General features: G+C 48.3%; 1 protein-coding gene across 1 annotated transcript; it reads right to left on the minus strand.

Annotated features, from left to right (window-relative positions):
- Positions 1 to 87: 87 nt before the first annotated feature.
- LSMEM2 (leucine rich single-pass membrane protein 2) lies at positions 88 to 3,639 on the minus strand. The gene is made up of 4 exons (XM_057705863.1): positions 3,523 to 3,639; positions 960 to 1,064; positions 660 to 845; positions 88 to 536 (listed from the first exon to the last, which is right to left on the minus strand). Exons 1-4 carry the CDS (start codon positions 3,542 to 3,544, stop codon positions 403 to 405), a joined length of 447 nt encoding a protein of 148 aa, XP_057561846.1. The 5' UTR covers positions 3,545 to 3,639; the 3' UTR covers positions 88 to 402.
- Between the last annotated feature and the right edge of the window lie 13,548 nt (positions 3,640 to 17,187).

Here is a 17,187-nt window from a genome sequence, read left to right on the forward strand (position 1 = left end):
CCGCCTCCCCCTTACTCAGAGCCCAGCCTGTCTGTTGAGAGCCAAGGCTGGACCCCCACTGGGAGGCCTGGCAGAATTTGGGTGGCCAGGGTGGGCCGCTATTTTTAGACTTCTGAACCTGCTATCTGGAGGAGGCCAGAGGGTACTGACAGGCCCCAAGAGGAGCCAAGAGGCTGGTGTCCCTTCCTCTGACCTTGGGCCACACCCAGCGGGGTCTTGGCACCAGAAGGCTAGGCTGGGTCTCGCCTGAAGAGGTAAGAGAGGCAGGCAGCTATGGGGTCAGATCCGACTCTTACACAAAAACCTCACCAAGGAAGTCGTGTGGAGCAGCAGTGGGAGAGGAGAAAGCTGCCAGTGGCCACTTTATTCCCCCCACACACAGCCCCAGGTCCAAGTGGCATCTCAACCGGGTGCTCGGGCCTCACTGGAGTTGAGCCTCCGCAGCTGGCTGAGGCTGGCGAGGCGGAGTTTAAGTAGCATCTCCTCCTGCGTTTGCAGTGTGTGCGCCACCACGCGTAGGGATTCGCTCTGCAGCACTGCAAGACGGGCGGGCGGGAGTGGGGGCTTATCCGACTGCGTGCCACCCTACAACACCCTGCCCTCCCAGCCCTTCACTGCCTTGCTCGCTCCGTCCCACTGGCTTCCTGCACCCTCCCTACCGCTCAGGTAGACGGCCAGGACAGCCAGCGCCAGGCAGGTGAGCACCAGCAGCGCGAGCAGCAGCAGGAAGCCCCCGCGGATGTGCACAGGGCTGCAGCCGCTCTGGGCGCACAGTGATGGTGGCAGGATGCCCAGCAGCTCGTCCCATGGCTGCGCCTCCTCGGCCAGGTAGGGCCACAGTGAACCTGCAGAGCAAACGGGGCGTCAGGAGGGTGGCAGGTGCGCCTGCTTTCCTCCCTTCTCCCAGTCCAGCGGTCCCACTCCCCTGCCCCGCGGTCCCACTCCCCTGCCCCCCTCACCTCCGCTGTGTAGATCGCTGATGGACTCCACCCGGTGCAGGCACACCTCCTGCATGTGATTGGGAGCCAGTGGCGCCTTGCTCCCTGTTGTCGGTGCCACGGTGTCTGCAGAAGCAGCGTGGGGCTGATTCAGCCAGCAGGTCACGCCCTCCCTTCTAGATGACGTCCAGTGGCAGCAGGGGCTCGGGAGAGGTAGAAGGGGCATTTGGCTCCTAATCCCCTAAAACCAACTCAGGAATGACCTGTGATTTGGAGCCAAGACGACCCGAGAACCACATAGGCCTGTTTCACCCACAGTAGCAGGAGGTGCGCTTGACTTAGGTTTGTTTCCTTCCAAGCACCCCAGGCACTCTCAGGCATTCCTCTTTGCCTGCTCCTTTCTAGAGAATTTATTGGCCTTGGAGAACTCAACCCACAGCCCATGAAATTCATTCCTGCTGCTTCTGTCAGTTTTCCCTGCAGACCCTGTGCCTGGTGCCTTCTCCCTGTCCCCAGGGGTAGCAGCCCCACTTTAGCCAGCTTAGTGCCTTTCCCTCCTGGCCTCGGCTCTGCCTCCTTTAACATACTCAGCGTGATTCTGCTGCACTTCTGTGAACCCTGCTGTTTTCACTCAACATCACTAGAGACCTGCCTTTGTTACCAAACTGTTCCACTTGCCTTTGAGGTCTCCCCTCAGGCATCCCTTTGAGGCTGCCTGGGCATTTAGGTTGTTTCCAATTCCCTTCCGAAATTAATAACCCCCAGTAAAGGACATGCACCATTGAGTATAAAGGTCTCCCCCCCCCCCCAAAAAAAAAAAAAAAAAAAAAAGGTTTTCCCCCAATTTCCCAATAGTTATTAAGGATGGATTCCCAGAAGTAGAATTACTAGGTCAAAGAGCAGGGACTTTTTCTTGTAAGCTGTCATAAAATTGTCCCTCGGAATAGCTGTCCACAGCCCCCAAAAGAGTACATCGCCACCAATAGGCATCTCCATTGGAAAAAAATTTTATACACATAAGTGTGTGCACATAGACTAAGTTTTGAGATGAGAAAAGGCCTTTCTTGACCAGTCTAGCTGGGGAGTCTGGCCAATATCTGTGTGGCTTCCTAGTTCACAGCCTCTACCCATTCAGTCACTGGGGCTGTGTACTTTTCTTGTGATTTTAATTACTTATTTTTGGACCCAGTGAAGTATTTATTTTGTGATTTCTAAAAGTTATATTTTCTTGTGGGGGTTCCCCCCGCCCCTTTAACATCTTGGTCCCTTTGGGACTTCCCTGGTGGGCCAGTTGCTAAGACTCTGCACTCCTAATGCAGGGGGCCCGGGTTCGATCCCTGGTCATGGAATTAGACTGCACATGCTGCAACTAAGAGTCCGCATGCCACAACTGAGAAAACATCCTGCATGCCACAACTGAAAGATCCCACACGCAGCAACAGATCCCGTGTGCTGCAACTAAGAGCCAGCACAGCCAAATAAATAAATATTTTTAAAAATAAATAAAAACATCTTGGCCCCTTCAGCTCTGCAGATGCCTGGCTGGAAGCTAGATAGCAAATTCAGGGGCCGTTGGGGGGATGCCTCCTCAGAGAGGCAAGGGTGCTTGGACTCTCTGAGTCTATCACTTTCAGAATAGTACCTCAGCCTTCATGATTTGCTTGAAGCTGGCCTTTGACATGCTCAAAAATATGTAAAACAAAAACCAATGCTGTCTGTCATTATGTCTGGGTGGCGGTGGGTTTGGGGTCGTATTAAAGTCCCTCCATGCACGTGGCTGTGCTTTTCCCACACTTTAAATTGATCTTGGATTCTTTTTGTTACCAGGAAAAACACATAATAAATGTCGTCAAGACCTCAAAAGGAAGCAAACAATCCCACACCCAGGGCCAGGCCCCTCCCATTCAGTATAAAATGTTGAAAAAGTGATGGGAGGAGTTGACCAGTTGGGCCAAGCTGGAGCCTTGGTGCTGCTGGTCCTGCATCCTGGCCAGCACTGTACCTGAAGTGTCCCAGGTCCCTGGCCTGGCCCCTCTGAGCCTCCATACTTCTTGCATGCAGTGAGGCAATTAGGAGAGTGCCCACCAATGTCTTTGACTAGAAGTCTGGCCAAGCCAAGGGACCCCGACCTTTAGCCAGTTGGGGCCACACAGCCCCATGTTCGAGGCCAGAAGCCTATCCACTCCCTGGGCCACGTGCCCCAGATGCTCTCCAAAACCACTCTGCCCCCAATTCCAGTGCCCTCCCTGAAGGCAGAGCTTAACTGGCTAGCCTGCCTAGCCCACACCCACTTGGGCACAGCCTGTAGTTGTCCCTCCCCCAGCTGGGTAGCTGCCCCCAATCCTCCCTGCTGTCCTTGGGGGGGTGGGGGGGGCCACGGACAGGCAGGTATGAGGTGAGGAGGCGTTCCGGGCATGGTAGGCCCTTCCTTCACACATAGGGAGCCAGTCCCTTTACTCAAGCTGGGACACAGTGACTGATGACAAGTCAAGGAACTGAGGTCAGTGGGACAGGGGCCAGGTTTCTCCATGGTCCACAGAGTCACAGTATTGGGGCCTTACCCTCCCTCACAATCATTTCCTACCTTCTTGGGTCTCCTCCAGCATGGCGGGTGGTGGGCAGGCAGGGGGCCGATGAGAGTACCCAGTACCAGGACCGGACAGAGGTAGCAGAGGCTCCTCTGAGAGCCTGGGGAAGGCCTGGCCACCTCCCAACCTGGGCTGAAAATAAGCGTGAGCTCAGCACACTGGGCTATATTTAGAGGGGGCACCTCACAGCCACGGGAAAGAGCAGTGTGACCCACACAGACCAGCCTAGATGATCTACCTGGTGATGGAGCCCAGGCAAGAACACACCTCCCGTAGTGCAAGGACCCTGGGAACCCGGCCACTCATGTCTGCAGGGCTTGGTGTCTTCATCCAGACAAGCCTCCTCAGGCTCGCCTCCAGTGATGTACCACATGGCAGCCAAGACATGCAAGGGAGCCCTCCACCCCTGAAGACCCCTACCCACAGCAGAGTCATCTCTTCTGCTAGCAAATGTGCGAAAGCACCCACCACTGATCTGCTGGCATCATGGATTAGGGGTGATGGACAACTGAAGCTCAGTGCTCTGAGGGCTCAGAGAGCCCCCACTGCATGCAGGTACCCACGCTGGTCGGTGGAGGAACACAGCAATAGAAGTAGCAACCTTCAACCTAAGGTTACAACTTTGGGTAAAGGAATGCCCCCTTTCGGACCTCAGTTCTCTCACCTGTAAAACAGGAACAACAATGGTTCTTCCCTGGCACAGTGCCCGTGAGAATGGAAACACAACCACGTGTCCGAAGCACTTAGCCCAATGCAGAGTTTTGATCCTCCTTCCTCTCTCCACAAGGGAATACAGCTCACACAATTTCATGTGAGGATACATGGCGCCACTTGCCCTTAAAGAGAGGGAGTGGTCCAGCTTAGGACCCACCCTCCACTATTGGACCCCTAGGCCCCTCCTTCCCGAACGGAACAAAGCAAGACAATAGGCTCTACTTAAGCATCTAAAATCCATCACTCTGCTGTATCACACTGGCCTCCCTGATATTCCTCAAGCTCAAGCTTGTTCCCACCTCAGGGCCTTTGCACTGATTGTGCCTTCCTGGAATGCTCTTCCCTAGGTGTTCCCATGGCTGGCTTCTTGTCATTTAGCTCAAATGTCACTCCCTCAGTGAGGCCTTCTGCTCACATTCTTTTCTACATCACCCAACTGTATTTTTTTCATAGCATTTTGCCCAGAAATTATATCATCCAGAATATATAATTGACACTTGAATGACTAGGGGTTAGGGATCCCAACCCCCTCTGCAATGGGAAATCCACATATAACTTTACAGTCCACTCACCCTCTGTCACCATGGTTCTGCATCTGCAGATTCAACAAACCAGGAATCCTGTAGTACTACTGAAAAAAATCCAGCTGTAAGTGGGTCCCGTACAGTTCATACTGGTGTTGTTCAAGGGGTGACTGTACTATGCGTGTCATTATCCCCAAAGGCCGTACAGAATCCACTCAGTCACATGGAAAGTACCTTTAATCCTCACCACAGCATCCTTAAAATAAGCAGGTCTTGAGACTTCTAAGAAGGTTTCCAAGGCCACACAGCAAGCACTAGTGAGACAGGCTGGGACCTGGGACCCTTTGCTGCAGTGCTTACACCTGGACAAACATCTTGAGCAACAGAATACTAAGAAACTATAAGGGACTAAAAATAACTGTAAACACCAGCAGTTAGGGCAAATTATAAACAAGATACAAAAAGACCAAAAACCCACTGCCACTTCTGAGGTGTTGGGAGCAAAGGCAGGGCATGACCCACGATCCCTGCACTCGCCGCCGCCGCCACCGCCACCACTACCGTGTGCAGACCACCTAAGCCACACTTACCACCTGAACCGTGGATCTGACCCTATCCTCACCCCACTTAAAGGACCAGCTCACCCCTCCCCCTTCAGGGAGTGAGCAAGGGAACCTGTTGCTTGTTTTCACTCCTTTGTGTACCAGCACGAGTCCCAGTAAAGCCATGCCTGAATTTCTCGGCTGGCCTCTTAGCAATTTCTATTGATGAAAGAGTCCAAGAATCTGGGTTGGTAACATACTTTGTGGCAACTCCACCGGGATCCCTATGGGGCCTTTTGCCCTGTCCCTGGGAGAGGATCCAGGCACCTCTGGAATCAACAAATGTGGCTCCCTTGCGGGTGACAAGCAGCTACCTAATCTCTCACTTCAGCGTCACCACGTTTGGTAAATCTGCCTTTCTGGCCCTTGAGGGTCTCAGCACCATCATTCAGGCAACGTTTTCCCCCTCCCCTTTGTCCTTTTTCCCTCACAGTTTTCCCTTTCCCTCTCCTGATATCTCTCTACCTCTCCCTTCTCTGTCCTCTCCTATTTCTTGGTCCTCTCGTTCCGAGAGTGTGGACATCGGGCAGCTACAGCATCACTCCTCAGCTTGTGAGACCTGCTCCCTCTGGCCAACAATGACTCACCTTTACGGATGGCAAACAGGTGGGAGAGGCCACCTCATACAGTTCAGATCATAGTCCAGCAGGCTCTCCCTGACAGGAGATTTCTGAGGGTGAGAGGTTCAACCCTCATTTCCTGTAGTTTCTGGAAGTCCAATCATTACAATAGTCTCACCTTTATCTTCCTGCCGCCAAGAGAAGTCCCATCAGGTACAGGCCAAAGTGGCAGATTTCTATATAAACCTGTGGGTGCAAATCCCACCTGTGGATGAGAGGCCTACAGATGATGTACAAATTGTACACATGCATAAAAGTCCCACCTGTGGATTAAAATCCCACAGAGATGTACAAATGGCTGTTCCCCAGGGTTAATCACCCCCGCGGACCGTGGACAGGATGCTCCCTCCCTGACTGGCCCTTTCTGAAATTACTCAGACTGGCACCTACCTAGACACCAGCGGGGACAGGCTGACGTGGGGATCTCTCTCCTTCTGTCTTCCTCTCTTTCAGTCTTCTCTACCCCTTCTCCCGTTACCTCTCCCCTGATCCTCATACCCATACTCCTGTTCCTTTCATCCTGGGGGTTCATTTGTGTCACGAACTCTGGGAAGGAAGTTCTGTGCCCCACGTTGTTCTCATGCTAAGCTTCAACTCCACCCAACCCCCAGGAGCTCTAGTTGTCAGCCCCGAATTTATATGTAAACATGAAAAGGTCCCAGGGAATCCTCAAAGACTATCCTCGGGGTTGCATTCGTAACAACTGGGGACAATTTAAATTAGATGGTTTAAAAAAGAATAAGCTGATCTTCTCTTGCAACACAGCCTGGCCCCAGTATACCTTGGGCGACCAGGTGAAGTGGCCACAGGATGAATCCCTGAACTTTAACACTGTTTTGCAACTGGACCTATTTTATAAACAGTCCCCAAAATGGGAAGCAGTTCCATACATACAGGCCTTTAAAAAACTTTGCCAAGACTCTGGTCTGAAGGATTCCTGTCGTGTGTTCAGCCTCTATTTTTGGAGCTGGACTTATTCATGGATCTCTTCTTTCAACTGCCAGCTAGTCATCAGCAGACTCAGCCTCCTTTTCTGGCCCTGTTTCTTCCCCTTCACCATCTTCAGCCCCCGGCCCCCCATCTTATGCTGTCAAATGGGAAACCCCAAAATCAGTGCCCCCAGTGCTTTCCCCAATGCGGCTCTGATCAGGCTCAAACTTAGCCCCCACTTTTGCCTACCAGGCGTTTACCACCTCCAAGAAGTAACTGATGGGAAGGGAGGAATTACTAGACTGCATGTCCCTTCTCACTGGGGACCTAAAAATCTGTAAGGAGCGATTTGTTAGGTTCTCAGAGAACCCGGAAACGCTTAGGGACAAATTTATCAGGCTGGGATTAACATTCTCCCTGACCTGGCAGGACATCATAGCTATTCTGGGCTACTGCTGCACCCCAAGTCACAAAAAAAGCATATACTGAAACAGGCCAAAAAACACAGATGGCCTACTGGCCACCAATCCACGCCATCAAATTTATCAAGGGAGTGGTAACACAATCGCACATCATAACCCACAGTGGGGCTGTGCGGGTCACGCAGGCCAGGCTAAGATGAAACAGTATGTTACTCATGTATCAGAAGGAATGAAAAGGTATATGGTGAAACCTGTAAATTATGAAGTCCAAGAAGTTACACAAAAACAACATAAAAACCCAGCACTTTTCCTGAGCTGGATGCCAAGAGGCATTCAGGAAGTACACCAGTACAGACCCTGAGTCAGCAGAGGCGAAATGGTTATTTGCCATGTATTTTATCACCTACTCTGCTACTGATAACAGGAGAAAACTGCAAAAGCTTAAGGCTGGGTCCCCCCAAAAAACCCAAAACAGCCAGAGAAATCCTGAGAAAGAACAATGGGAGCTGGAAGAATCCCTAATTTCAGATTATGATACAAAGTTACAGTAATCAAAACAGAATGGTATGGCACAAAAACAAAAACATAAGGCAATGGAACAGGATAGAAATCCCAGAAATAAACCCGTGCAATTATGGTTAATTAAACTAAGACAAGAAAGCAAAAATATAAAATGGAAAAACAGTATTTCTTCAATGAATGTTGGTAGAAAGCCACCTGTAACAGAATGTAATTAGAACATTCTCTAACACCAAACACAAAAATAAAATCACAATGAATTAAAGACTTAAGTGTAGAGACTTCCCTGGTGGCAAAGCTGTTAAGAATTGCCCTGCCAATGCAGGAAACTCTGGTTTGATCCCTGGTCCCAGAGGATACCACACGCTGAAAAGTAACTAAGCCCATGTGTCACAACAACTGAAGCCGTGCGCCGAGAGCCTGTGCTCCACAAGAGAAGCCACCACAATGAGAAGCCCATGCACCACAACGAAGAGTAGCCCGGGCTCCCCACAACTGGAGAAAACCCAAGCAGGGCAACATAGACCCAACACAGCCAATATATAAATTTATTTTTGAAAAAAGCATAAAAACTAAACAGACATTTCTGAAAAAAACACATACACATGCCAAAAACACACAAAAAATGCTCTAAAACACGAATTATTATAAGGATGCAGATACAGAGAATGGACTGGAGAATTCGAGGTATGGGAGGGGGCGGGGGGTGAAGGGGAAACTGAGACGAAGCGAGAGAGTAGCACAGACATATATATACTACCAACTGTAAAATAGTCAGTGGGAAGTTGTTGTATAACAAAGGGAGTCCAACTCGAGGATGGAAGATGCCTTAGAGGACTGGGGCAGGGAGGGTGGGGGGGACTCGAGGGGGGGGAGTCAAGGAAGGGAGGGAATATGGGGATATGTGTATAAAAACAGATGATTGAACCTGGTGTACCCCCAAAAAAATTAAAAAAAATTAAACACGAATTATTAAAAAAATACAAATCAAAATTACAATGAGATATGACCACAACCAGTAAGAAAGGCCATCATCAAAAACGGTCCAAACAATAAGTGCTGGACACAGTGTGGAGAAAAGGGAACGCTCCTCCACTGCTGAAGAGTGGAGCGACTGGAGACAAAAGCTCGAAAGGTCCCTTCAATAACAAAAAACATAGCTACCATACAATCTGGCAGTCCACTTCTAGGCCAACACCCAGAGAAAACCATACATGCAAAAGATTCACGCACCCCAAGGAGCACTGCAGCACTATATACAAGAACCACGAAAAAAAGGAGACAAAATATCCCACCCACACATGAATGGATAAAGATGTGGTACATACCTGTGACGGCATACAACGCAGCCATAAGAAACAATGAAAGACAGGCATTGGGTGCAATATGCAAGGACTGACAGATGATCACACTAAGAAAAACAAGTCAGAAAGGAAGACATATATCACAGGATATCACTTATGTGTGGAAAACTGGATACACTGGGACTAATTTACAAAATAGTAACAGACTCACACACTGAGAAAACAAACGCATGGTACCAAAGGGGAAAAGTGGGGGACAGGGATACCTTATGAGATAGGCATTCACATGTACACGAGCATATATACACTAGATAATCCACAACATATAACCTACTCTAGTGCACAGGGGGCCCTACTTGACACTGTGTCAGAACCTGTATTGGAAAAGAATCTGACAAAGAACTGATAGATGTGTGTCTGTATGAGTGAACCCAGTCGCTGTACACCTGCCACGAGCACATGGTGATCAATCAAGCATACTCGAAAAGGAAATAAAAATTCAATTAAAAAAAGCCAGAGTGGGGGGCAGGGGGGCGGTGGAAAAGAAGAAGGAAATGCCTAGTCTATTTTGCTCAGACCTTGTGGACCTGGGCTGGTGTCATATCCCCGGAGCTAGAGCAGGCTGGGTCCCAAGGCTGGACTATCTGGGGGCTGAGGGGTCTGGGGACCATGCAGCAGTAAATGGGTCTCCCTGGGATGTGCAGTGCCTGGTGCACTTGAAGTGCGACCACAGTCTGCAGATCGGGGAGGGCCCTCCTACAGCTCAAGCAAGCCCTGTGCACCCAAACAAGGGTGCATCCTCTGGGCTGGATGAGCTCTGAAAGGTCACCTGGACTCCACGTCTCCTGGTGGTGGGGGTCCCCCTTCCAGCCTCCTGCGTTTGAGTGGGACCACCTACAGTACCCTCAGTACCCTCAGCGGAGAAACTGGGCACGGGTTGGGGACTTGTGTGTGTGTGTGTGTGGCAGGGGGGATGATGGTCAACAGGCAGGAAGTGATGAGACTCGAGCCCTTGGGGGTTGGTTCTGGCACATCCGGCTCCAAGTTTCAACCCAAGAACATGACTCTCTCCCTAACGTTCTGGTTGCCCAAGGAACCAGGACTGGGCATGAAGAAAGCCTGCCGCCTTGTGGACATTTCCTGGAACAACAACTTGAAAACCGGGGCTCCTGGGCACTTCAGATTCCAAGGCCTGCGAGGCTGCACATAAATCACACCTGCCCTCAAGCAATGTCCCGGGGCAGGTAATCGAAAAACAACTCAAAGCAGGGAGACTTGCAACCAGCCAATTTCAGGAGGTGTAGTTCGCCCACAGTGCTGGAAGAAAAAAAAAAGCCCAGAAAAAGATGCTCAAGATCCCTAATGCTGAGAGAAATGCAAGTCAAAACAGTAACATAGTATCATATCATACCAGTCAGAAGTCATCATGAAAATGTCTCCAAAGAATACATTCTGGACAGCGGTTGAAATTAATGGAAACCCGCTCACTACTGGGGATAATATAAATTTTTACAGCCACTGGGGAGAACAGTATGAAGTTTCCTTCAATAACGAAAAACGGAGCTACCATATGATCTAGCAATCACACTTTTGGGCCCACACCCAGTGAAAATCATAGTTTGAAAATCTTCACACACCGCAACATGAATTGCAGCACTATATATGAAAAGGAAGAGAATGAAATAAGCCAAATATCCACCAACAGATGAATGGATAAAGAAGATGTGGTACATATCTATGATGAAAGACTACTCAGGTTTAAAACAAGAATGAAATCATGCCATTTGCAGCAACATGGAAGGAGCTAGAGATGATTGCAGTAAGTGAAGTAAGTCAGAGAACTACAAATATGATATCACTGATACGCAAATTTTTAATAAATGCTTGATACAAACGAACTTATTTGCAGAATGCAAAGAAACTCAGAGAATTGAAATCCGAGTTATGCTTGCTCTGGGTGGGTGAGGGAGATACGTTCAGGTGAGGGGTAAATTAGGGGTTTGGGATTTATGTATACACCCTACTTTGTATAAAACAAATAATCTAGAGGGACCTACTAATATATAGCACAGGGAATTCTACTCAATATTCTGTAATAACTTAGAGAACAATCTGAAAAAACTGTATATATGTATAACTGAATCACTTAGCTGTACACCTGAACCTAACACATTCTAAATCATCTATACTCCAGTATAAAATTTTTAGAAATTAAGGGAAAAAAAGGACTAAGTCTATTTTCTCTTGCAACACAGCTTGGCCCAATATGCCTAGGGCACCCAGGACAAGTGGTCAGAGAATGACTCCCCTATATTTAATACCACTTTACTACTGGACTATTTTTAAACAGTCCCCCAAATGGGGAGACGTCCCATATGTACTTTATCAGGACTCTGGTCTGAGGGATTCTTGTCGCATGTTTAACCTCTATTTCTGGGTTGTCCCCAAAAGATCTGAAGCCAGACCTACTCACGGACCTCCTCTTTCAACTGCCGACTAGCCATCAGTACACCAAGCCTCGTTTTCAGTGCCCTGTTTCTTCTCCTTCACCATCTTCAGCCCCCGGCCCCCCACCTTACCCTGTCAAATCAGAAACTCCAAAATCAGTGTCCCGGGTGCCTTTCCCAATGGGGCTCTAATTGGGTTCAAAGTTAGCCCCCACCTTTGCCCCACCAGGCTTCTACCCAGTCCAGGAAGTAACTGATGGGAAGGGAAGAATTACTAGAGTGCATGTCCCTTCTTACTGGGGGACCTATAAATCTGTAAGAAGCAATCTGTCAGGTTCTCAGAGAACCCTGAAACGCTTAGGGACAAATTTATCAGGCTGGGATTAACATTCTCCTGACTTGGCAGGACATCATAGCTATTCTGGCTCACTATTGCACCCCGGGTAAAAAGGAGCGTATACTGAAAAAGGCCAAAAAACACACACTGGCCACCAATCCACACCACCAAATGTATCAGGCGAGTAGTAACACAATCCCAGATCATGACCCACACCGGGGCTGTGCGGGTCACGGAGGCCAGGCTAAGATGGAACAGTATGTTACTTGTGTATCAGAAGGAATGAAAAGGTATATTAAAGGTGAAACCTGTAAATTATAAAGTCCAAGAAGTTACGCAGATCCAGCGACAGAGGAATGCATAAAGAAGGTGTGGTGCATGGGAATTCCCTGGTGGTCCAGTGGTTAGGACTCCGTGCTCTCACTACCGAGGGCCCGGGGTCATTCCCTGGTCAGGAACGAAGACCCCATAAGCCTCATGGGCAAAAGAAAAAGAGAAAAAAGAAAAAAAAGATTGGTACACATATACAATGGAATAATGGAATATTACTCAGCCATAAAAAAGAATGAACTAATGCCATTTGCACCAACATGGATGGACCTAGAGATTATCATGCTAAGTGAAATAAGTCAGAGAAAGACAAACATCATGTGATATCACTCATACGTGGAATCTAATTCTTAAAAATGATATAAACATATTGCAAAATAGAAACAGACTCACAGACTTCGAATGCAGACTTGTGGTTCCCCAGGGTGGGGTGTAAAGGTAGAGGGAAGGAATAAATTAGACACATACGACTGGGACCTCCCTGGCAGGCCAGTGGCTAAGACTCAGCCCTCCCATTGCAGGGGACACAGTTTCAATCCCTGGTTGGGGAACTAAGATACCGCATGCCACACGGTGCAAAAAAAAAAAAAAAAAAAAGCCATGTACACACTACTATAGATAAAATAGATATCAACAAGGACCTACTACTGTATAGCACAGGGAACTCTACTCAATATTCTGTAGTAACCTGTATGACAAAAGAATCTGAAAGAGTCTGTAAAAGAATGAATATATGTATAACTGGATCACTTTGATGTATACATGAAACTAACACAACATTGGAATAAAATTTTTTTTTTTAAAAGTTACACGGAAAAAAGATAAAAGATAAAAGCAGTCGTCCTGAGCTGGGTTTCAGAGGCATTCAGGAAGTCCATCAATACAGACTCTGAGTCCATAGAAGGGCCATACATTTTATCACCCATCTCCTCCTGGTATCGGAAGGAAATTCCAAAAGCGTGAGGCTGGGTCCCAAATCCCGTTGTCAACCTCAGTAGAGGTGGCCTTCAAGGTCTATAATAACGAAGACATAATAGAGGAGGCCAATCAGGTTAGGAAGCTAATAAAGAAAATACAGCTTTTGGCTACTCTGATTTACCTGCCACCTTGAGGGGACCCAAGAGGGCTGAGAAGACCAGACAGACAGTGGGAAAGCCACCTGGGCTAAAACCAGTGTGCCTTTTGTCAGAAGGAGGAACACTGGAAGGGGGGATGTCCCAGCACCCTCCTGTGGGACACTAAAAAAACAACCCGACCCACCCCAGATCCTTGAGAATCTCTCATCTGAGAGGTTCCCACATACCGACTGACGCAAGTGCCTGCCCAGCTCCAGCTCCAGATCCCACCAGATCCATTCTCACTGCTCCAGTGGAGGCTTGAGTAACTAACCCTCGATGTGGCCAGTAGGAAAACAGAATTTCTTGTAGACACTGGAGCCACCTACTCTGTTCTGACGTGGCCAGCTGGCCCTCTTGCCAACCGTAACTGTAATGGGAGGGGAGCTGATGGACAGCCAAAGGTAAGGTGATTTACATCTCTCTTTGCCTGTGGAATCAGGTCCATTATCACTCACTCCTTTTTTGTATATGCCAGAATGCCCTGTCCTCCTCCTCAGAAGAGATCTGCTAAATAAATTAGGAGCTAGTATATTCTCAGAACAGGGCGAACTCAAAGAAGGTAAAGAATTCAAACAGAAAATGCATCTATTTATTAGTAGTTCCAGATGACCCACCTGTTACTTATCAAAACATTCCTCAAAACATACCCCCCCCCCCACCAAGGGACTTTCTAGGTGGTGCAGTGGTTAGGAATCGCTTGCCAATGCAGGGAACACGGGTTCGAGCCCTGCTCCAGGAAGATCCACATGCCGCGGAGCAACGAAGCCCATTGCACCACAATTATTGAGGCTGCGCTCTAGAGCCCATGAGCCACAACTATTGAGGCCATGTGCCACAACTACGGAAGCCCATGTGCCTAGAGCCTGTGCTCCGCAACAAGAGAAGCCACGGCAGTGAGGAGTCCACACACCACAATGAAGAGTAGCCCCCATTCGCCACAACTAGGGAAAGCCCACATGCAGCAATGAAGACCCGATACAGCCAATAAAAGATTTTTTAAAAACTCCCCCAAAAATTAGACAACAGGTAAATCCTGTAGTTTGGGATACCTTGGTTTCAGGAAGGACAAAACATGTTCCCCTGATAAAAATAAGATTAAGGCCTAGGGAAAAATACCCCTGGAAGAGACAATATCCATTAAAGCCTAAAGCCCTGAGGGGTCTCCAACCACTGCTCACCAAATCCTAAAACATGGACTCACTGGGCCCTGCCAATCCCCTTGCAACTTCCTGATTCTCCCTGTTCACAAGCCTAACGGGGGATATTGGATTATATAAGACTTACGAGCGGCAAATGAGGCAATCATCCCCATTTACCTAGTGCTGGCAAACCCATACTCCCTTCTCACTCAAGTGCCAGGGAGCACGCAGTATTTCTGTTGTGGATCTCAAAGATGCATTTTTCTATTTTCCCCTACATCCAGACTCTCATTACCTTTTTGCCTTTAAATGGAGGGACCCTGACACCCTGCAGGTACCCAACAGACTTGGACAGTGCTTCCACAGGGGTTTTCGGGACAGCACCCCTCTTTTTGGAAATGGGTTGGCAAGGGAACTGAGGGCACTAAGCCTTGAAAAGGGAACTCTGCTACAGTATATTGATGATTTATTGATAAGCAGTGAGATCAAACTAGATTCAGATCAAAATACTGTTAAGGTCCCAAATCTTCTGGCAAAAAGGTGATATAAAGTCTCCCCAACCAAGGCTCAGCTCTCACAGCAACAGGTTCAGTATTTAGGATTTCTTTTAACCCCAGAGGCATGAGTCCTGGGCATAGATTGGAAAATAGCAATTAGTGCATTACCATCTGCAACCACAAAGAGGCAACTCCACGGCTTTCTCAGGATGGCTGGGTGGCTGGGTTTGGTTGTATCTGTATTCTGAATTATGGCCTTATAGCCAAACTCCTATATAAGGCTCTAGATAACTGGTTTTTGTTTGTTTTTTGGCCTTGCCGTCAGGCATGTGGGATCTTAGTTTCCCATTAAGGGATCGAATCCGTGCCCCCTGCAGTGGAAGCAGAGTCTTAACCACTGGACCACCAGGGAAGTCCCTATAAGGCTCTAAAGGGAGAAGAAAGGGAACCCCTTCAATGGAATAGAGACCTCCAATGGGGCTTTGAGACTTTAAAGACTGAGTTAAACAGAACACCAGCACCAGGGCTTCCAAATTTGGACAAACCCTTTACCCTATATGTTCATGAGAGGTCAGGGATGGCGCTAAGAGTCCTGACCCAAAAGCTGGGACCAGATCTAGAATCAGATCAGAGACCAGTGGCTTACTTTTCAAAACAACTGGACTCAATAGCCCTGGGATGGTCCAGCTACCTGCGGGCAGCAGCAGCCACAGCCCTGTTAGTTAACGAGGCTTCCAAGCTCACCCTGGGACAACACTTAGAGGTATTAACCTCTCATCATGTACAATCTGTGCTGGAAGTCAAAGGACATCATTGGTTGACTGGGGGAAGGTTGACAAGATATCAGACTCTCCTCATGGACAACCTCGACATTACCTTAAATGTGTGCCAAACCCTGAACCCGGCAACTCTGCTTCCAGTTGTCGAGAGTAGAGACTCACTGCATCAGTGTCTAGAGACCATAGAACAAACTTACTCCAGCCGGTCTGATCTTCTAGATGAATCTCTTGACAGCCCTGAGGTCGAATGGTTTACTAACAGGAGCAGTGTTACAGAGATGGGAACCCTGAAGGCCAGGTATGCCATAGTTAGTCTAGATGCAGTCACAGAAACCAAGGCCCCGCCATCACAGACATCAGCCCAGAAGGCTGAGCTAATTGTATTAACAAGAGCTCTGCAGGAGTTCCCTGGTGGCCTAGTGGTTAGGATTCTGGGCTTTCACTGCTGTGGCCTGAGTGCATTCTCTGGTCGGGGAACTGAGATCCCACAAGCTGCATGGCCAAAAAAAAAAAAAAAGACATAATATCATATGACCTAAATTACCAACATAATGGTTTGCTGCCCCCTAGCTGCACAAGTACTCACAACAGCTATGTCCTTCAAGGACTAACAGCTCTTAACCACTATGAGACAGACATTCAGGTCTGCAACCCTGAAGGGTTTGTTTTCCTCTGCAGACACTCAAACCATCATATGTTATAAAATTACGGCCAGGCCCCGTCCTTTTCCAACCAAGCAATGGCCTATAAGTGCATAAATAATGTCCACTTCATAGGAGAGCGCACTATAGCAACTATAGGGATAAGAGGGACTGTCACCTATAACAGGACCACCCTGGCTCACCACCAAACCCAGAGAGCACTAGGAATGATCTTAGCAAGAAGGAAAGGGCTGGCCATGGCACTGGCAGCTCCATGGGGAAGCTTCCCCTATCATGAAGCAACACTGAGAAATCCCACCAGACAGCTTGGTTATATGATAAAACAGACAGGGCAGGCCTTAATGGGACTTAAAACCTCTCTTGTTACTTTGGTTAATGTAGCTCTTCATAATCATCTAGCTCTTGATTACCTTCTGACAGAACAAGCCAGAATTTGTGGGATAACTAATATTCCTGCTGCATCTAAATCAATGCAACAGGACACATAGACGTTAATACTAAAGAAATATACAACAAAGCTGAATGGCTTCACAATTTGGGCAGGGGCGATACTGCCTCCACTGTCCGGGCAGCAGTTAGGGAATTCCTCTGAAAGTTAACCTGGTTCCCTCCCTTTCTAGGCCCTCTAGTGGCTATTATTGTTCTTCTCTTTTTTGGCCCTTGTCTGTGTCATCTTTCGGTTAAGTTTGTGTCTTCTAGGCTCCAACAGTTTCAAGC

Source organism: Hippopotamus amphibius, chromosome 13 (assembly GCF_030028045.1).
Source record: "Hippopotamus amphibius kiboko isolate mHipAmp2 chromosome 13, mHipAmp2.hap2, whole genome shotgun sequence".
NCBI classification, from domain to species: Eukaryota; Metazoa; Chordata; class Mammalia; order Artiodactyla; family Hippopotamidae; genus Hippopotamus; species Hippopotamus amphibius.

Excerpts from the sequence above, each read along its gene's own strand:
- LSMEM2 (XM_057705863.1), bottom strand. The coding sequence starts at position 3,544 with ATGCTGGAGGAGACCCAAGAAG. Across the intron at positions 1,065-3,522 it reads GCTGGAGGAGACCCAAGAAG|ACACCGTGGCACCGACAACA; the intron begins GTAGGAAATGAT and ends CTGCTTCTGCAG. Across the intron at positions 537-659 it reads CCTGGCCGTCTACCTGAGCG|TGCTGCAGAGCGAATCCCTA; the intron begins GTAGGGAGGGTG and ends CCCGTCTTGCAG.